The sequence below is a fragment of the Panthera onca genome, chromosome E3 (assembly GCF_046562875.1).
Source record: "Panthera onca isolate mPanOnc1 chromosome E3, mPanOnc1 haplotype 2, whole genome shotgun sequence".
NCBI classification, from domain to species: Eukaryota; Metazoa; Chordata; class Mammalia; order Carnivora; family Felidae; genus Panthera; species Panthera onca.
Window position 1 is genome coordinate 29223062 of NC_138354.1, and position 20934 is coordinate 29243995.

General features: G+C 55.7%; 1 protein-coding gene across 5 annotated transcripts in view; it reads left to right on the forward strand.

Annotated features, from left to right (window-relative positions):
* The window catches only part of MYH11 (myosin heavy chain 11), a 124252-nt gene that overhangs the window by 94106 nt on the left and 9212 nt on the right, over positions 1-20934 (forward strand). For all 5 annotated transcript variants that reach the window (XM_078439751.2, XM_078439747.2, XM_078439748.2 and 2 more), the window contains 19 exons: positions 1012-1120; positions 3570-3701; positions 3793-3999; positions 4923-5060; positions 6146-6269; positions 6617-6788; positions 8359-8571; positions 10311-10455; positions 12866-13072; positions 14481-14585; positions 14674-14826; positions 15053-15301; positions 17065-17277; positions 17600-17812; positions 18064-18225; positions 18608-18736; positions 19051-19139; positions 19579-19702; positions 20288-20496. In XM_078439751.2, coding sequence (XP_078295877.1) covers positions 1012-1120; positions 3570-3701; positions 3793-3999; positions 4923-5060; positions 6146-6269; positions 6617-6788; positions 8359-8571; positions 10311-10455; positions 12866-13072; positions 14481-14585; positions 14674-14826; positions 15053-15301; positions 17065-17277; positions 17600-17812; positions 18064-18225; positions 18608-18736; positions 19051-19139; positions 19579-19702; positions 20288-20496 — 3093 coding nt within the window. The remainder of the gene's footprint in view (positions 1-1011; positions 1121-3569; positions 3702-3792; positions 4000-4922; positions 5061-6145; positions 6270-6616; positions 6789-8358; positions 8572-10310; positions 10456-12865; positions 13073-14480; positions 14586-14673; positions 14827-15052; positions 15302-17064; positions 17278-17599; positions 17813-18063; positions 18226-18607; positions 18737-19050; positions 19140-19578; positions 19703-20287; positions 20497-20934) is intronic.

Here is a 20934-nt window from a genome sequence, read left to right on the forward strand (position 1 = left end):
ATCCAGGGCATGTGTTACCACGAGGTATGGACCACGCTCTTATCGGCAGAGCCCTGATAGTGTTGGGCTGATTCACTGCCACGTGGATCCAAGACAGGCAAGGCCAGAAGTGGGGAGCTTGCAGTCCAGGGACAGACCCCCGTTGTTAAACTTCATAACTAAATTCTCTGATGCCGTTCCTCCCAGCCTCACTAAGTAGAGTTCACCCATGTTTCAAGATGGCGGCCGAGCAGGGGAAAGAGGAAGGAGCTCTCTGTGCTGTGGTTTCGCAGACCCAGCAGCCCTTAAACAGGAAGAGCGCTGGTTCGGTGTCAGATTTGAGATTTCTAAAATGCACCCGAAGGAGAGAAGAGGTTTGTCAGACACTCAGCTTTGGGGAAGACACGGGACGGTTGGAGATGTGTAGGAATGGCCTTCCTTGGTGTAGTTTGGACCATCGTCCCGAGTCCAGACTATTTTGTGAGCTGGGGTTTTCACTATTTTGTGAGCAGGGCTCTGGCCTCCAGATTAGTTAAATGGTCTGTGCCCAGACAACGTGCGTGTGCTGATGCTCGGAGCTTCCTGAAGAATCTGAGTGGGAGAGGGGCGCCTGGGTGGCTCAGTAGGTTGAGCATCCGACTTGGGCTCAGGTCATGACCTCACTGTTCGTGGGTTCGAGCCCCGCATCAGGCTCTCTGCTGTTAGTGCAGAGCCTACTTTGATCCTCTCTGCCCCTCTCTCTCTGCCCCTTGCCCACTCAGACTCTCTCAAAAAGAATAAACATATACATATATAAAGAATATATACATATATATATATATATAAATATATATATATATATATTTATATATATATATAAAGAACCTGAGCTGGAGAGAATGGGGGGATGTCCCCACACGAATCACAAAACCACATGCCCAGCAGATGCGTCTTGCTTTCAGGATGCTGCGGGACAGGACCCTGTGGACAACACAGGGAGGCGGGTGCTGGGCCCCCCAGGGCTCCTCACGATGTCCCCTTCTATCTCCCCAGGGCCTTTGCCAAGCGGCAGCAACAGCTGACAGCCATGAAGGTGATTCAGAGGAACTGTGCGGCCTACCTCAAGCTGAGGAATTGGCAGTGGTGGAGGCTCTTCACCAAAGTGAGTGCTCCGCCCCCCCCCCCCCCCCTGCTCTGGGGACGCTCAGCCCGGGCTGTCCCCTCCAGATGCTCCCAAAGCGGGGCTGTTGACCTTGAATGACCTTGGCTGTGATCCAGAGCATTTCCATCACCGTAGGGACCCCCTCGCGTGGCTCATTTATGGCCACACCCACTTCCCCGCCATAGTCCTGTCACCGCTCATCCGTTTTCCGTTACCGTGATGTGGCCATTTCTAGAATGTTACATAAATGGAGCCCTCCGGTATGTCATCGTGGGGACTGGCTTTTTCACAAAGCACCCTCCCCTGGAGATCCTTCCAGGTTGTTGGGGTATCCACTGTGTGCTTCTCTGGGGACAAAGCTTGTTCTTGCCGGGTCACTAGCTGTCACGAACGGTTGTGCCAAGTGGTGACAGACAGTCTGTGACAGACACAGCCTCCTCTTACGTGCTCTTGAGTGAGAAAATTGGCACAAAGCTTTTTCGTCGAGCAATATTGATCGGGCTCCCATTGTGTTCCAGGCATGTGCGAGGTGTTGGGGGTACCGCGGGGGGAAGAGACATCATGGGCTCTGGTCTCATGAATGTTCTAGTTGAGCGGGCGAGCAGACAGGGAGCGGATAAACACGGAAATAAATACCTAAAGGTGGAATGGGATAAGTGGAGGGAAGGAGCCAGAGTCTATACAACAGGGGATTCCCTGGGGCCAGGTGAGGGCTTGAACACAAGGAGTCAGGAGTCAGCCTAGGGAACAACAGGAAGGGGAAGCTTCTTCTTGGAAAGGTTCATCTTCATTGATCTGACTTCTGAAACACTGTCCTAAGGAAGCCATCTGAAATAGAGAAAACCAGAAATTCAGGGTATTTGTTATGGCCTTATTAAAATAGCAAAATGTCAGGGCACCCGGGTGGCACTGTTGGTTAAGCATCCTATTCTTGCTTTCAGCTCATGTCATAATCTCACAGTTTTGTGGGTTCAAGTCCCACATCAGGCTCTGTGCTGAGAGTGCAGGGCCTGCTTGGGATTCTCTCTCTCTCTCTCTCTCTCTCTCTCTCTCTCTCTCTCTCTTTGCCCCGCCCCCACTCATGCTGTCTCTGTCTCTCTCAAAATAAATAAATAAATTTTAAAAAGAAACTTTAAAATAGCAAAATGCCAGCGTCCAGCCCCAACAGACTCATTAATTCAATAGAATGTTTTTAACTCTTAAAAATGATGGCTGTCTAAAAACCCTCAACAAAGTAGGGTTGGAGGGAACATACCTCAACATAATAAAGGCCTTATATGAAAAACCCGCCGTGAACATCATACTTGATGGAGAAAACCTGAGAGCTTTCCCCTAAGGTCAGGAACGATACAGGGATGTCCTCTGTCACCACTTTTTTTTTTTTTAATGTTTATTTTTGAGAGAGAGAGAGAGACAGAGCTCCCGTGGGGGAGGGTCAGAGAGAGAGGGAGACACAGAATCCCGAGCAGGCTCCAGGCTCTGAGCCATCAGCACAGAGCCCAATGCAGGGCTTAAACTCACCAGCTGTGAGATCGTGACCTGAGCCAAAGTCGGATGCTCAACAGACTGAGCCACCCAGGCGCCCTCCCACTTTTTTTTTTTTAATGTTTCTTTATGTATTTTTGAGGGAGAAAAAGAGAGTGCACATGAGCAAGGGAGCGGCAGAAAGGGAGGGAGACACAGAATCCCAAGCCGGCTCCACACTGTCAGTGCAGAGCCCAACGTGGGGCTCAAAACCACAAACTGTGAGATCATGACCTGAGCCCATATCAAGAGTTGCACACTTAACTGACTAAGCTACCCAGGCGCCCCTCACCACTTCTGTTCGACAAAAATGACAGCTATCAGAAAAGAAAGTTGTCAAGATGACAGAACGGAATGGGGTAATAATAATAATAATAATAACCACCTTACAGTTTAAAGTAATGAAAGCAGCATATAAAATTGGGCAGCATGATCTCGGGTGTATTTGGTAAAAGGCTGGCAGGAAGTGCCGATAACGCCCGTAATGACCTTGATGGGGAGGTAGGATGTGGGAGATTTTTTTTCTTTTTTCTCGTTTTCCCCTCGGAAGGAAACATGTTGGTTTGTCCGCAGTAACGCTCTCTGGGCAGGGACTGCATGGGAGAAGGGGAGACTTCTTCCTTGACGCTCGGCGCCTTTCTCCGTTGCCCTAGTTGACGGTTTCGCAGCCTCGGTGCCGTGTGTGTCCGGGGATGGACCGTCTTGTGTTCTGGCGGCCGTCCCCGTGCGTTCTAGAACATGCGGCGGCGTCCCCGACCTCTGCGCGCTAGGTGTCGGCGGGGTCCCCGGGAGTTCCCAGGGGTCCCCCTCCAGGGGGTGCGGGCCGGGGTACGCCCGCCCCTGGTGGCGGAGCGCGATCTCGGTCGCGACGGGAGCCCGTCCCTCGTGTGCTGAGCGCAGCTCACGCGTGCCCGCGTGCGCGCAGGTGAAGCCGCTGCTGCAGGTGACGCGGCAGGAGGAGGAGATGCAGGCCAAGGAGGACGAGCTGCAGAAGACCAAGGAGCTGCAGAAGAAGGCGGAGAGCGAGCTCAAGGAGCTGGAGCAGAGGCACACGCAGGTAGCGGGCCGGGCGTGGCTGGGGCTGCGGGCGGCCGGCCGGGCGCGCCCCCGCGGGGCTCAGCCGCCGCCTGCCTTCTCCCCGCGGGCAGCTGGCCGAGGAGAAGAGCCTGCTCCAGGAGCAGCTGCAGGCCGAGACGGAGCTGTACGCCGAGGCCGAGGAGATGCGGGTGCGCCTGGCGGCTAAGAAGCAGGAGCTGGAGGAGATCCTGCACGAGATGGAGGCCCGCCTGGAGGAGGAGGAAGACAGGGGCCAACAGCTGCAGGCCGAGAAGAAGAAGATGGCCCAGCAGATGCTGGTAAGGCCCCGCGGGGCCGCCCGTTGCGGGGCGGGGGGGGGTCCGAATCGCTTGGCCCTCACCGCAGGGTCCCGCGTGTCCCCGTTGGCCAGGCGTGGGGACCGGGGGTTGGAGAGGAATGGCCGTCTGCCCGCGGCCACACGGCCAGGGTGGGGACTTGAAGGCTGCCCCCCCCCCCCCCCAACTCTCTTCCACCCAGCACTCCGCCCACGAAAACCTTCTCAGGCACAACCCCACGTGAGGGGCAGGCGCATCAGTTAGCCATCGCCGCGGGAGGAAGCCCCCCAGAACTTAGCAGCCGTTGTGTCACAGGGTCAGGGGTCTGCGAGCGGCCCGGCCGGGAGGTTCTGGCTCAGGGTCTGTCACGAGGCTGCACTTGGGACGGGAGCCCAGGGCTGGAGAACGCCCACCCCCCCTCCATCCTCGAGGCTCACTCTGTGGCTGTCAGCAGGAGGCTTCCGTCCCTCACCTGGGGGCTGCTCCCTGGGGCTGCCGGAGGGTCCTCACTGCAGAGCGGCTGGCTCCCCTGCAAGGAGGGGTGGATCCGGAGAGGGAAGAGGAGAGGAGAGCACGGTGCCTCGTAGAGCCTAATGTCGGGTGTTATACTCCGCGGCTTCTTCCCGATTTTATCTGTTGGAACCGCTTTGCTAAGTCCGGCCCACGCTGAAGGGGAGAGGACCAAAGAATTTGTGGACATAGTTTGAAACGGCCACGGTATCTACTGTTCCTGTTCGACGGACGGGGAAAACTGAGGCCCCGTGAAGCCAAGTGCTTTCCCAAAACTTGTATTTCCAGTAAAAGGAGACCGCAGAGCACAGGGGCGAGGAGGCCCAGCTTCTGGGTGGGTCAGTCCCCAGAGCTCCGAGGAAGGGACTCTGGGGTGGGCGAGGCTGTGATTTTTTTTTTCCCCTTCCCCCACCAAGGACCTGGAGGAACAGCTGGAGGAGGAGGAAGCTGCGAGGCAGAAGTTACAGCTCGAGAAGGTCACGGCCGAGGCCAAGATCAAGAAACTGGAGGACGATATTCTGGTCATGGATGATCAGAACAACAAGCTGTCCAAAGTGAGTGGGGCCAGCGTCTGCGTTAACACGGCAGGCTCCGCGGGGCTGAGGGCTCCGGATACTTGCCCCTTCGGGCCAAATACGAGACGCCGGAGGCCACGCAGAGGGCTCTGGCTTCAGCAGCGGGAGGCGGCCTCCTGACTGCCGTCCGGATACCGGCGGGCCATGGATGGGGTCCCCGGTGGTCCCACCAGCACCGGGTCTCAGAAACTCCGTGCCAGTGGAGCCCCCCTGGGTGTGCAAAGGCAGCCACGTGTGCCTGACTCTTGGGGGCCTCTCCCTCATTCTCGTGGACTGCTTCCAGTCCGTAATAGGGTGACCGGCTGTCCTGCTTCGTCTGGGACTGAGGGCTTTCTGGGATGGGGACTTGCAGTGCCCAAAAGTCCCCATGTAAACTGCAGTGCACAGGCCCCCCCTAGGCAATAACCACTCCCCAGCCCCACCGAGTTTGGGCTTCCTTTAGTTCTTTGAGCTAGATGTCAGCTGGCCACCTGCCATGAGCCAGGCCCTGTTTTGGGCACAGGGCCTATATGGTGAAGGAGGGCGCTGCCCTGGCAGGGCTCATACTCTAGTGAGGCAGAAAATAGATAATCATACACCTAACCATTAATGACCATCACAGTCAGGGTTCTGAAGGAGGTTCACCATATTGTAAAAATACAGCACTGAGGGATGGAAACCAGGCATTCAGGGAAGGCTTCCTGGGGGAAGCGGCATCGAAGTGGGAACCCGACAAATGAAGAGTGGCTGGAAGGGGAGTGAAGGAACAGCTCAACAGATGGTCCTATCTGTGCAAAGGCCCTGTGGCAGAGAACAGCTGACATGTGGTCATAAGGGAAGAGGGCACGCCTGCCCAGAACATGAAGTAGGAGGGGCAGAGGTCCCACAAGATGGGAAGTGACTGGGTTATAGGGAATTACTGTTAAGGAACTTCTCTTTATCATTTTAAACCTCAACATAGCACTTGGTGTTCGTGGGGGGTTCCCTGCCAACTGTTGATCTGGAAATTACAAAAAGTGAAAGGCCCGTCTTGCAGAAGAGAAACAAAAAAAGCTACCGATATTTCTCTTTCTTTTCCCAAAAAGGAGCGAAAACTCCTCGAAGAGAGGATTAGTGACTTAACCACAAATCTTGCAGAAGAGGAGGAAAAGGCCAAGAACCTTACCAAGCTAAAAAACAAGCACGAATCTATGATTTCAGAACTGGAAGGTAACCCAGCCACCCCCAACAGGGTTTCAAATGGACATGGTAAAGCTGGGAAGATCAGAGAGCAGATCTGAGTGTGGCACGTTATTTCAGGAGAGGTACAACCCTCCCCAGGCTCCCGCGGCCAATACGCCAGTAATCATCAAGGGGCTTTTCATCAGCATTGAGTTTCTTGCCACAAGATAGCAGTCTGGGCCATGACAGTTACCTGAAGGGCCGGGTGCGTGTGTGCGTGTGCGTGTGTGTGTGTGTGTGCATGTGCATGTGAACTGCCCGAGCAGAAAGGCTTGTCCTCCGGGCGCCTTTCTGGTAGCTGCTGCCTCCTGAGGGGGCCCCTGGCTTTTTCACAGTGCGGCTGAAGAAGGAGGAGAAGAGCCGGCAGGAGCTGGAGAAGTTGAAGAGGAAGCTGGAGGGCGAGGCTAGTGACTTCCACGAGCAGATAGCGGACCTCCAGGCACAGATCGCGGAGCTCAAGATGCAGCTGGCCAAGAAGGAGGAGGAGCTGCAGGCCGCCCTGAGCAGGTAGCCCGGCCTGCGGGGGGTGCATCCTGACGTCCTGTGTTCATGTGTCCCGGGGGGCCACAGTGGGCCCCGTCTTCCTCCTCCTCCAGGCAGGCCTCCGTCCTCCCGGGTGCCTCCCCTGCCCTGCTTGTACTTCCACAACAGTGCCACTGACTTTCTTCTGTCCCCGCCGAGCCCATCCTCTGTGTGTCCCCTGCTCCCGCTGCGTCTGCCCCTCAGACCTCCAGGCCTCTGTCATCTCCAGTTGCCCATGGAGTCCATTCCACTGGCATGTCAAGCACCAAGTGCCCGAGGCCGGGATGAGCCTCCTGCCCCTCCCTCTTAGGGCCCTTGCCATTAATGCCCGTCTCCCCTGACTTTTGCCCACCGCTCTCCTCCCGCCCCTGGCTGCAGCAGCCCCCAGATCCCACCAGTCCTTTGGAAGGGGTGGTGACCCCATTCCCTGTTTGCCCTTCTCCCTGGCTGGGTTCATGCCTCATACTGGGAATCTTGCAGCCCCAGCTAAGGGTTGTTTTCCTATTCGCTGCGTGCCGGGGTCTTTCCAGACGGTATGTTCTTTCACACCTGGCCGGTACGCTGCTGTGATCTCCACGTCACTGAGCAGGAAGCCGTGCTTGGGGACGTGAAGGAACGTGTGATTGTCACACAGTCTTGCGGAGGCGGGGCTGGGGTGAAAGCCCCAGAACTTTCTGACTAATCCCCTGGCCAGGTCTATCTCTTCCAACGTGGGCTGCGGGGGGCGCGAGGGCGATCACCTGGGGCATAAACCCATGCTGGCTTGTGCAGGGAAGGCCGGCTTCCTTAGCTTGGTGCTCAGAGGCCCGCCCCGTCCCCCCACCGCCACGTACAGCCGGACCCAGCCGACCATCTAGCTTTCTCTCTTAGCTGCTCCCCATTCCCAAGCTCCCTACCATCTCACCTGCCCCTGCCCTGTGCAATCTTGCCTCTGTGCCCTCTCTTCACGCTTTTCCCTTTCCACTCACCACGGCAAAACAAGAGCCCGGCTCCACCGTGCGTCAGGAGGGAGCTGCCTTCCATGAAAGTCCTCACGTGCTCCCGGCCATTTGGACGATGCTTCTCCCGTCCCACCTTGACCCACGGTTGCTGCCTCCCCCACACTGGGGGCCCTGGTTTAAATACCTCCCCGAGCATTACCTGGTCACCTGCTTCGCATGGAGCAGGCACTCAGCCACTGTTAGAGCAAAGAGGAGAAAGGAAAACGAGTAGTTGCTAGGGAGAAATAATTGTCCGATGTTTACACAGCATCTGTTGAGCACCTGCTGTGTACTAGGTGCCTTGCTAGTCTGGGGCCATGCTCTGCACACACACACACACACACACACACACACACACACTCACCACTGTTTGTGGACATCAGACGAGTCCTAATGTGCACGCAGTCCAACCTAGCAGGAAGGGGTCCACCGTGTCTCGGGGACATGGGGGGAACATGCTTTCGATATCCAAGGAACAGGATTATCTGGTCCCTGGAAACAATTTTTGGCCACGCCGTGAGATCTCGGGGGCCAGAGACCCCAGGGCCTTCACCATGCTGGTCTGTCGCTGGCAGGCTGGACGATGAAATCGCTCAGAAGAACAACGCTCTCAAGAAGATCCGGGAGCTGGAGAGTCACATCTCAGACCTGCAGGAGGACTTGGACTCAGAACGGGCCGCGAGAAACAAGGCCGAGAAGCAGAAGCGGGACCTGGGGGAGGAGCTGGAGGCGCTCAAGACGGAGCTGGAGGACACGCTGGACAGCACGGCCACCCAGCAGGAGCTCAGGTGGGAGACCGGCCGCGGAGCCGCCCCCGCCCCGCCGCGTGCATCAGGTGGCTGGTGGAACAGGGGCAAACCCAGAGCGGATCCTGAATGACAGGGTTCCTTGGGCCCTACGGTTACCGCCTTGGGTTTTTTTGTTTATTTATTTTGAGAGAGAGTGTGAGAGCAGGGGAGGGGCGCAGAGAGAGAGAGAGAGAGAGAGAGAGAGAGGGAATCCCAAGCAGGCTCTGCACTGTGAGTGTGGAGCTCGACGCAGGTCTCGTACTCACGAGCTGGGAGATCATGACCTGAGCCAAAATCAAGAGTCCGAAGCTCAACCAACTGAGCCACCCAGGCACCCCTGTGATACATTTTTAAAATAACATTTGTTGGATCTGTCCTTAAGATTTGCTACGGGCTAACAGACACCAGCAACAACAACAACAAAAACACCCCAAAACAAAGAAACCAAAAGACCCAGAACAGAAACAGATCACTTGTTGGATAATGAATGCTGAGTTCAATGAAAGTAGGTCACTTATTCATTCAACAAACATGCAAATGGATTTTTTTTTTTTTTATTTTTTTTTTTTAACGTTTATTTATTTTTGAGACAGAGAGAGACAGAGCATGAACGGGGGAGGGTCAGAGAGAGGGAGACACAGAATCTGAAACGGGCTCCAGGCTCTGAGCTGTCAGCACAGAACCGGACGCGGGGCTCGAACTCACAGACCGTGAGATCATGACCTGAGCTGAAGTCGGACGTTTAACCGACTGAGCCACCCAGGGGCCCCACATGCAAATGGATTTTGAGTGCATCCTTTATCAGGTGCTGTGCTAACTCTGAGGTTGATGTCCCGCACTTCAGGTTTTGTGCCACACCTGTCACCTGGGCCCAGAAGTCAGCAGTTTTCTGCCCCCTTCCCACCTGGCCAATGACACAGAAAAGCCCTTGGTGTAGTCTTCAAATGCACGAGCTCAAAGCCAGATCATTTGGGTTCAGATTCTGGCTCTGTGACACAGTGGATGTACCAACATGGGCTAAGAATCTCTTAGCCTTAGATTTCTCCTCTGTAAACTGGAAAAATTAATGTATCTCCCTCTAAGGGTCACTCTGAAGATTATACGAGATGATGTCTATAAAGAACTTAGGGCAGGGCGCCCGGGTGGCTCAGTCGGTTGAGCATCTGACTTCCGCTCAGGTCACAATCTTGCCATTTGTGAGTTCCAGCCCCGTGTCAGGCTCTGTGCTGACAGCTTGGAGCCTGGAGCCTGCTTCGGATTCTCTATCTCCCTCTCTCTCTGTCCCCCGCCCCTTTGTGCTTCCTGTCTCTCTCAAAAATAAACATTAAAAAAAAAAAAAAGAACTTAGGTCAAGGCCTGGCATATAATAAGTAAGCTCAATAAGTAAGAGCTAATATTAATATTGGAGGAACATTTTGTAATTCACAGATGTTTTTTCAACACGATTTTGAGTATGCTGTGTATTTATTTGCTGGCCTTGAGAGTGTATTGGCCTTTGGTGTATTTTTGTGCTGGCCTTGAGAGTTTCTGGGCAGGTGACATGCTCTTTACTTTGCAGCTGAGGAAATGCCCAGTCCAGAGAGGTTAGGGGACTCAGCCGAGGTCACACAGCCAGGGAGGGCTGATGATGGGGACTTCAGCTCTGGGTCCCCAGAGAGCTCTTGTTGCTTTGCACGGCACTGTCGGAGGTGAGCCCCGGTTTCTGGCCGACTGCCATCCACGGTGTTCTTCCTGCCCAGGGCCAAGAGGGAACAAGAGGTGACGGTGCTGAAGAAGGCCCTGGACGAGGAGACCCGGTCCCACGAGGCGCAGGTCCAGGAGATGAGACAGAAGCACACGCAGGCAGTGGAGGAACTCACCGAGCAGTTGGAGCAGTTCAAGAGGGTAAGTGGTGACTCGTGTGTGTGTGTGTGTGTGTGTGTGTGTGTGTGTGACAGCATCATGCCGACAGCTTCACATAACCACGTATCAGGGTCTGTGCTGAGACGAATCACACACCACACAAGAGCCTCATGACCGTGGTGGCAGCCAGCATTTTTTCAGGGCGCGCCGTGCACGTATCCGTTAATCCTCACATCCACCTACGACGTAGGTACTCTTGAGCCCATTTTACACACGAAGGAACTGAGGTCAAGAGTGTCTAGAGGCGGGGGCGCCTGGGTGGCTCAGTCGGTTGAGCATCCAACTTTAGCTCAGGTCGTGATTTCATGGTTCGTGGGTTCAAGCCCCATGTCAGGCTCTGTGCTGACAGCTCACAGCCTGGAGCCTGCTTCGGATTCTGTGTCTCCCTCTCTCTCTGCCCCTCCTCCACTCATGCTCTCTCTCTCTCTCTCTCTCAAAAATAAACATTAAAAAAAAAAAAGTGTCTAGAGGTGAGGAGACTCACCCAAGGTCACACAGCTAGTGACAAAGCCATGATTTGAACCCAGGCAGTGCAGCTGCCTGCCTACCTCTTGCCCACTCCGGGGCAGGGTCTACAACACCCTGCCCTCCGCCCCCGTTGCTTAGCCACAGTTGAGAACAACTTCTGGGTCACTTAAGATGGAGAACATTCTTTCCGTCTTAATTTCCCTGCAGGTTGGAGGAAAACAGCTAGCTCTCCGGCAGAGTTTGAGAATGACTGGATATAGTCGTTCTTTTCCCTCGTGCTTGGCTATCTGGGGTGTGTGGGATTCGAGGCAGTTAAGTAGCCCGAGTCTGAATGCTTCACACCCAAAACTTCTTCTCCCTTGGGAGAATTTCCTTGTGTTTCCTTCCCAGGGGTGAGCTGTTTAGCTTGCAACATCCGGATGGTGTCCCTAAAGATCTGATTGCATCCCCCTCAGCACTATGGCTCCCCCGATCCCTGCCCTTTCTAGATATCCGCCCCCCCAAGCTAGACTAAATGGGCACAGCATTACCTAAAAATTGTGGGCAGTTTGAGTTTCTCTCGGCAGCCAAGGTCACTCTTCTTCCCTGAGGGGGTTTACTGAGCACCTTTCCGCCTCTTCTAGAAGAATCTCCAATTTTCCTGTACAAGAGAACAGTGGCAACAGTCCCTTACGTAGCACTGACTATGTGCCTGATACTGTTCCAATGCTTTCCAGACACGAGTTCATTTCATTTCATCTGGGGCCTTTGTTAAAATGCAGATGTCCGGGCCCCGTCTTCCACCCTCCTACAGGGGGGGTCTTAGGCCCAGTGTCTGAAAAGTGCAGGGCAAGACTGAGCCCCCCCCACACCTTCCAGGTGAGTAAAAGGACTCTTGTTAAGTGGGAGTTGAATACTAACGTTGAACACTGTGTCACTTCTTTGGACAAATAAGATTTGCTAATTGTCACTACACAACATACATTTTCTCTTACGGTGCTATGCTGAGTAAATGTGGTGAGAGTGAGACCCTTCTTGTTCCCGATCTTAGGGGAAAAGCTCTCACTTCTTCCCCACTGAGGATGTTTGTGTTTAGCTTGGGTTTTTTTGTTTGTTTAGAGATGGAGAGATAGAGATAGGAAGGGGCAGAGAGAGCATCCCTAGCAGGCTCCGTGCTATTAGCCCAGAGCCCAAGGTGGGGCTCAATCCCCTGAACTGTGAGATCGTGACCCGAGCCGAAATCTAGAATTGGACACTTAAGTGACTGAGCCATCCAGACGCCCCTAGCTTGTTTTTTGAAAATCAGAATTATTGAGGTCTGTGCAGTAAGACTCATCAGTTTTAACTGTATAGTTCAACTAATTTCGACAAACGTATGCATTTGTGTAACCACCACCCGTCATGATGGAGAACACTAGATTTTTTATTTTTAAACATTTTTAAATTTATTTTGAGAGAGACAGAGAGTGAGAATCCCCAGCAGGCTCTGAGCTGTCAGCATAGAGCCAGACGTGGGGCTCAAACTCCCTAACCATGACATCAGGATCTTAGCCGAAAGGAACCAAGAGTTGGAAGCTTAACCTGAGCCACCCAGGCGCCCCACAACATTTTTTAAAAATGACGCTGGAATGCAGTTTTTTCTTTATTAAATGTTGGCAACAAAGAATAGGTCTATCGGGACATGATGACAGGTTGGATGTAGCTTGTGGAATGCTGGTTTGCAACCTTTGAGCTTTAGCAGAACAGAATGCAAAATGTCTCACCGTGACCGTGTGTCCCCCACACTGCTGCGTTTCTCCCCAGAGGGGACAAGCATGGGTCCCTGCACCTACCTGACCGGAGGGGAAGGGAAGGAGGAAGATCCACCAGTGACAGAGTTAGGTTCTTAACCCGCTTTCCTGGCCACAGCTGTAATGCCTTCCCTGCCCTGTGCTTCCCCGGCCAGGCCAAGGCCAACCTAGACAAGAACAAGCAGACGCTGGAGAAGGAGAACGCAGACCTGGCCGGGGAGCTGCGGGTCCTGAACCAGGCGAAGCAGGAGGTGGAGCACAAGAAGAAGAAGCTGGAGGTGCAGCTCCAGGAACTGCAGTCCAAGTGCAGCGATGGGGAGCGGGCCCGGGCCGAGCTCAATGACAAGGTCCACAAGCTGCAGGTGAGCGGCCTGCATGGCCAGCGGCCCTTGGGGCCAGCCCTGGGGGGGACGAAGCTCTCCCCGGCTAACTGAAGTCTTTGGCTGCAGCACAAGTTGGTTCCCTCTTGTAAGGTCCCTCGAGGAGAGGAGGGCTTCTCCCTCCTCAATTCACTCTTGAAAGGCCTTCTTCTGCTCCTTCAACAAGTCTATGAGTATTTGCTGTAGACCATGCACCATGTTTGACCCTGAGATACATCAGCAAGAAAGACACATTCCCTGCCCCCATAGAACTCTGACCTAGTGGAGGGAAAGGCGTTTATAATTCCATGAGTGAGTGTAAAATGACACTGTACGTAACTGGGGCGGGGGCTGGGGGGGCGGGGTCTGGCCGGCGGGAGGAGGAGTCGGGAAAGGCTTCCCGAAGAAGGAGGTATCATCTGAGATAAGTAGAAGTCTACCAGGCGGAGGGGACAGCATGTGCAAGGGCCCAGTGGTTAGTGGAAAATCAGAAGAGACCACATAAGTGACGCTAGAAAGCTGAGCTGGCAGGGGAAACATGGTACAAGATGGGACGAGGGAGGTAGGTTGTGGCCAGATGACACAGGGCCTTCGAGGCCCTATTCTATGTACATTCATCTTTATTCCGTGCGACAAGTCGTCATTGATGGGTTTTAACCTGAGCAGTGACAAGGTCTCTCGGTCTTTGGTCTCAGTTAGCTTTGACTTAGACACTTGGCCTGACGTCCATTCATGGGACCCAGGCAGACTTTTGATAAATCGGTGTGCTTACAGCCTGGGACCAGGGGGCAGGGGGAGCATTAAGTAGGATTTCTTTCCACGTGCCGTTGAGAGCAGGGGTTCCGCTACCGTAACACAGGCAGTGTCCTGGAGACGTAGAGTCAAGATTATTTACGTTCTCCTCGTAAGGGGGAGAGGATGGACGGTTGACTGATAGCTCAGTAGAGGGCTTCTTACCTTTAGTGTCTGCACCTCTGGTTGGGGCATGAAGGTCAATGGAAGGGCAAAGAGTAGAGGTGAGGAAGAGAGTGGTGGGAACAGGGCCCTTGGAAGTAAAGGTGCCATCTGCGTCCCCCCTCCATCTTCAGGGAGCAGGCGAGTTGTCTAGACTCTCTAACCTGCTGCTTCATTTTTGCCAACCTTGGCGAGGATTCAGGGTCCATTTAGTAGGATCAGGAACAAGCCAATACAGTCTGGGGCTCAAAGAGGTTCTTAGAGCCAGGCTTCCCAACTTATAGGTGCTACACTTCCCTTGGGGGCCATGGGGTTACCATGATCAGGCCCCATAGCCCATGGCTATTTCTTAATCAGCGAATACAACGAGGCCTATCGTGTGAGTCGAGAGACCTTCTCTTACTTCCTAAGGATCCTGTTCTAGAGGGCTCTAACCACAGTCTCTTGGCACCCTCAGAATGAAGTGGAGAGTGTCACAGGGATGCTCAACGAGGCTGAGGGGAAGGCCATAAAACTGGCCAAGGATGTGGCATCCCTTGGGTCCCAGCTCCAGGACACCCAGGTGGGTATTCTGCCACGTGATTCAGAGGGAGCTGGGGTGTGGACTTCCTGGGGGTGGCTCCCTGAGACTTCCACATGGCATTTCGTAGGAGCTGCTTCAAGAAGAAACCCGGCAGAAACTCAATGTGTCCACCAAGTTGCGCCAGCTGGAGGACGAGAGGAACAGCCTGCAGGACCAGCTGGACGAGGAGATAGACGCCAAGCAGAACCTGGAACGCCACATCTCAACTCTGAACATCCAGGTGCTGGCCGTGTGTCCTTGCCTTTCTAGGTGTAAGCCTTGAAGGGTAGCTCAGGAGCTGGGAGAGGCTGTGGTTGAGCGTTGGCGCCATTTTGTTTGGCTCACTGGCTCCCCCTGCTGTTGAATTTCCTCCAGGAGGAGAAGGTGGTCTCTTGTCAGGGTGGAGTCAGGGATGGGACTCGCTCATTGGCCCTCCTTTTACCCCAACCCGGACACTGTCATTTTAGCTCTCCGATTCGAAGAAGAAGCTACAGGACTTTGCCAGCACCGTGGAGGCCTTGGAAGAGGGCAAGAAGCGGTTCCAGAAGGAAATCGAAGGCCTCACCCAGCAGTACGAAGAGAAGGCAGCTGCTTATGACAAACTGGAAAAGACCAAGAACAGGCTTCAGCAGGAGCTGGACGACCTGGTCGTCGATTTGGACAACCAGCGGCAACTGGTGTCCAACCTGGAGAAGAAGCAGAAGAAGTTTGATCAGGTAGGGGCTGGAGGGCCGTCAGCTCTGTTCACGGACACGGGGTGGGGCGGGAGGGTCTTTGAAGCAGCTGGTGTGCCTGCCATGTATGTGTCTCCCACCCATCCTCCCAAGGAAAGCTAGCTTGCCTTGGGTGACCATGAAGCATCAGGGCTCCTAGGTCAGAGCGAGGAGAGCACTGGCTCTTGGACGTGACTTCCAGATATCCCCACCACCAGGGCCACCTGCGACCCCAGGGATGCCTTAGTTTCTAGCCCTGAGAAGGAAGGAAATTTATTTCACTTAACAAGTATTTATCGAGTGCCTCCTGAATACTCCACATAATTTAACGTTCCACCTTTCGATACCACTTCCCCCAACATTTCATGATGAAGAATTTCACGCACACAGCAAAGCTGAAGCACCGAAGAGTGAACACCTGTATACCCACCACGTGGATTGGATCATTGATGTTTTACCAAATTCGGATGAACTGTCTCTGTCATTGGATGCATTTCAAAGCAAATGACAGATTTCCCCCTCTATACTTCAGCACTGTGTGTCTTAACTGGAGTTCTTCTTTAACAGAAAATTTTGCTTCTTGTGTATACATTCAAATGCACAATTCTCAAGTATCCACTCACTGGAGTTCTGGTAAATGCATAATACACCCATGTGGCCCAAACCCTTAAAAAATGCCAACTTTTAATACGCTACTCAGATTTAGCAAAGCTGATTTGGTGTGCAAGTGACTTGGGATGATCCTCGAAATCAATCTGGGGATTGTTTTGGGAGGCCAATGCCAGAGGTGTGGGGGCTCACTGCCCCTCCCCGCTTGGGCTCAGGGGAGCAGGCTTCCAGGTGTGACGCTGGCTGTGTCCTTCTCCATCTCAGGCAGCCAGCCTGTCTTCACTGCTTCCACTATGCTGTCCCATTACTGGCTTGAGGGCCTGGGGTCGCTTCTTTTATTTCCCTGTCATACGTCACGTAGGCTTTTGTGCTGACTGCTGTTTTGGGGGCCCCTATTACTTACCTGTCTTCGCTCACTTCTCAAAGCCTGGTTTTTGGATGTGTCAGTGTATACGCTTATGCCGCTGTCTGTGCAGATGACATTAACGTCGGCCTGGAGTGTTCCTTGAACTGCCTCTCCAAGCACAGAGCTAAGTATGTGCCGCTCTGTCCACACGCTCACCCTTTCCCTACTCTGGCTCAGAGAGTGCTTTTGAGGGCTGGAGATGAGTGGCCATGATAAAAAGAATTAGTGGCCTCTGGCAGGATTAAATGTCACTGTGACCTAGTAGTATGTTCGAACCAGCATGGGCAGCAAGGGCAGCATTAGTGATTTCAAAGCACAGAGACTCAGCAGGTGCTGGCTCTAAGGTCCACCTACTAGAAGTCAGAAGGAAGCTCTTTATTAACTATCTGCATAGATGCCTTAAGGACTTCTACCTGCCCCTGAAGAAATTCAGGCAGGAGGCTGCATGCGCTTATTTGCAATTGAAAGGGAGCCTGGGTGGCTCACTGGGCTAAGCGGCTGAGCATCAGACTCTTGGTTGTGGCTCAGGTCATGATCTCTAGGTTTGTGGGTTCGAGCTCCGCGTCGGGCTCTGAGCTGACGGTGCGCAGCCTGCTTCAGATTCTCTCTCTGCCTCTCTCCCTCCCTCTCTCTGCCCCTCCCTGCTTATGCTTTCTCTGTCTCTCAAAATGAATAAAGTTATTTTAAAAAGAAAAAAAAAAAAAGGGAAGCCGAACTTCACCTTCGGGGCTGGGCTTCTGTTGTGTTGTAGTTGTTAGCCGAGGAGAAGAGCATCTCTTCCAAATACGCGGATGAAAGGGACAGAGCCGAGGCAGAAGCCAGGGAAAAGGAAACCAAGGCCTTGTCGCTGGCGCGAGCCCTCGAAGAGGCCCTGGAAGCCAAAGAGGACCTCGAGAGAGCCAACAAAATGCTCAAGGCCGAGATGGAGGGCCTGGTCAGCTCCAAGGATGACGTGGGCAAGAACGTAAGTGGCTCCTCCGTGTCTGTGCCTGTCCACAGGTCACCAGCCCCCTCCCCACTATGCATTACCCACGGGGCGGGACGCGGGCACCCTGAGCCTCTTCCACGGGACGGGACCATCAGGACTGAAGGCCGTCACGCAGACGGGGACTGGTTGGAAACAGCACTTGGGGGGGGGTCCCCAAGGAAGACTCTGGCCTTGACTCTTGGCAGTGCATCCCGCGGGGGGGGGGGGGGGGGGCGAAAGCCATCTGTGTGACTTTACAGAGCTGCCCGTCCCCGCGGGTTGCCTGAGCGTCTTCATGAAGTCTCCCCTCCCGCGAAAGGTCCACGAGCTGGAGAAGTCCAAGCGGGCCCTGGAGACCCAGATGGAGGAGATGAAGACCCAGCTGGAGGAGCTGGAGGACGAGCTGCAGGCCACGGAGGACGCCAAGCTGCGGCTCGAGGTCAACATGCAGGCCCTCAAGGGCCAGTTTGAGCGGGACCTCCAGGCTAGGGATGAGCAGAATGAAGAGAAGAGGCGGCAGCTCCAGAGGCAGGTAGTCCGGGTGGGGGGATGCGGGGCGGGGAGGCAGCGGGGCCCGGACCCAAAGAGACTTGGTTCTCTCAGCCGCCTGCAACCTGGGGGCCTGCAACCTGGGGACGAGCAGAACCCTCCTGGGGGGGCAGGGTGGGGGAGCTGTGCCCCCCCCTCCCTGCCCCGGAAGCTCTCCAAATGCCGGCCGCGGTGGGGGTAGGGCCTCCGAGGGACGGCCCGGCCCAGCAGCGCCCCCCTCCCCGCCTCGCTCAGCTGCACGAGTACGAGACAGAACTGGAAGACGAGAGAAAGCAACGTGCCCTGGCAACGGCGGCCAAGAAGAAGCTGGAAGGGGACCTGAAGGACCTGGAGCTGCAGGCCGACTCGGCCATCAAGGGCCGGGAGGAAGCCATCAAGCAGCTGCGGAAACTGCAGGTGGGGGATGCGGGGCACGGGCCGAGGGAGGGGGTGGCTCCCCACCGGAGGGGAAGCCGGGCCAACAGCCGTAGGACGCAGGCCTGTCACGGGTGCCTGAATATTCAGCTGGGGTTTTCCACCGTGGTTCAGCCTCGGGGGGCCGTTTCCCGCCCTGGGTAAGGCACGATCACCAGGCCTTTGGCCAAGGCCCTCGGACCACATGGCCATGTTTTAGGTCTGCTGAGCCCCTCCGGAACGGTGCCCCCCGACAGCAACCTGGCCCCGTGAGGTGGGGTGGGTGGGCCCCGGGGACCTCTCTGTGGTTGAACTTCCTCGGGGCTGGCGTGGAAAGATGGTGAGTTAGGATCTCTTGGCTTGTCCCTCCTGTTGACTCACACAGGCCCAGATGAAGGACTTCCAGAGAGAGCTGGAAGATGCCCGTGCCTCCAGAGACGAGATCTTTGCCACCGCCAAAGAGAATGAGAAGAAAGCCAAGAGCTTAGAAGCCGACCTCATGCAGCTACAGGAGGTAGAGCCTTCTCGATGTGGGCCTTGGGGCGGGGGGGTACTGTGGGCAGAGCCCGTGGCACCCACGCACCTCTTTCCCTCGTCCAGCACTCCACAGGGGCGGGCCCCTGGAGTGACGACAGGGGCAGACGTGGGATTTTCTCCTGTCCGGGACATGCAGGGCCTTCCCTGAGCTCAGAGGCAGCTCAGCCGCTTTCCAGGGTGGCCGTGGCCGTAGAAACTGCTGGGGTCTGGAGCAGGTGGCTTCTCGCTGGGGTTCAGCCCTTGCCCGGCAGATCAGCGGTTTCCCCCCCTCCCCTCCCCCGTGCCGTCCAGGATCTGGCCGCGGCTGAGAGGGCTCGCAAACAGGCCGACTTGGAGAAGGAGGAACTGGCGGAGGAGCTGACCAGCAGCGTCTCAGGAAGGTAGGGGGCTGCATCGGGAGAAGGGGGTCCCAGGCTCAGATGAGGACAGAGAGGCAGCTCATGGAAGAGACTCCTGAAAATGACAGTGTCCAGCCAAGCTTCTCACAAGGGTCTTGACCCCCTTTGGGCATGTAGCCAGTTTCATTCGTTCTGAATGAACAGCATGGTGGGGAGGGGGCACGGGGTGGGGGTGGGGGACATCCAAGAGGAGAGAGCCCGTCTTTCCTCCAGGCCCGGCTTTGCCGATACCGACAGGATAGAGTCCCGGCTCCCTACTTCCCAGCTGTGTGACTTTGGACAAGTGTCTGAGCCTCGCTGGGCCTCAGTTTCCTTTTACAAAGGAGGGCGACTCCAAGGCATCACCTCACTCCTCCACACAGAGGCTATTTCCTAAGCCAGAGGGAGGCTGGAGCCCCAGACCCGCCTGCATTTCCCTTAGGAACACACTTCAGGACGAGAAGCGCCGCCTGGAGGCCCGGATCGCACAGCTGGAAGAGGAGCTGGAGGAGGAGCAAGGCAACATGGAGGCCATGAGTGACCGCGTGCGGAAGGCCACGCAGCAGGTGGGGGCGGAGCAGGGCCAGGCTGCACCCTGTCACACGCCCCACACTGCTGCACCGCAAGCTCGGGGTTGGGGTGGAGAGCGGGGAGACGGGAGCAGGGGTCAAGCGCATCTGCTCCCTGCACCCTCTCCCTCCCTGCGTGGGCACGGGGCCCCCGTCGCCATCTTATCAGGCGGCCAGTGTATGTCTGGCTCCCTCCGGCAGACAACGTGGGCCTGGAGAAAGGGCCTGGGGGGGTCTCCTTCTTGCTGTCGCCCCAGCCTCTGGCCCCGGCCTTACACCAGTGAGCACTCAGTGACATTACTAAGCACCAGCTCCGCAACAGGTGCTGGGGCCCCGCCTTGTGACCTGGAGACAGGGAGCCTGGGTGGCCCCAGGACGCTGCCTTTTGTGCTGCACCTTAAAGGAGGCCCAGGAAGGAACTGGTGGCTGGAGGAGGTGGGGAGGGCTCCTGGGTGCCCCCGCCCCAGAGACCCACGTCGAAGCCCACCAAGGCTGGAGGCCACAGGCATAGTGGGTCCTCTCAGTGGACCCGCCCCCCCACTCCCGTGCCCTCCACCCCCTGACTTTCACTGCCCTCCGCAGGCCGAGCAGCTCAACAACGAACTGGCCACGGAGCGCAGCGCGGCCCAGAAGAACGAGAGCGCAAGGCAGCAGCTCGAGCGGCAGAACAAGGAGCTCCGAAGCAAGCTGCAAGAGATGGAGGGGGCCGTCAGGTCCAAGTTCAAGTCCACCATTGCGGCACTGGAGGCCAAGATCGCGCAGCTGGAGGAGCAGGTGGAGCAGGAGGCCAGGTACGCGGGGCTCGGGCTCCAAAAAGCGGCCTGCTGGCCAGGAGTACACGGCCGTCGGGGCTCAGGCTCTCTGGACATCTGTCCTGGCTGGGGAATGAGCCCAGTGGTCCCCACGCCGCAGCTGTGTGTGGAGAACCGCATGTGAATACGGGAGCGAGGCAGGCCTGGACCCGAGAAGGCCCGTCCCAAACGGCCCTGAGTGGCAGGGGTCCTCCGTGAGGTCCGCTACCTTCCCGCGAGCACACTGGCTATGCCTGGCCTGTGTTCACGGGATGTCGTGTTCACGGCCACCCAGGAAAGTGCAGATCAGCAACCCCATTCAGCACGTGCCAATATGGTCAGGCTTCTCGTTTAAAAGGGAAAATAAGATCACGGCCCATCTGTGACCATCAGACTATGAGGATTCTGACCCACTTTTTTTTTTTGGTACTGGCTTCC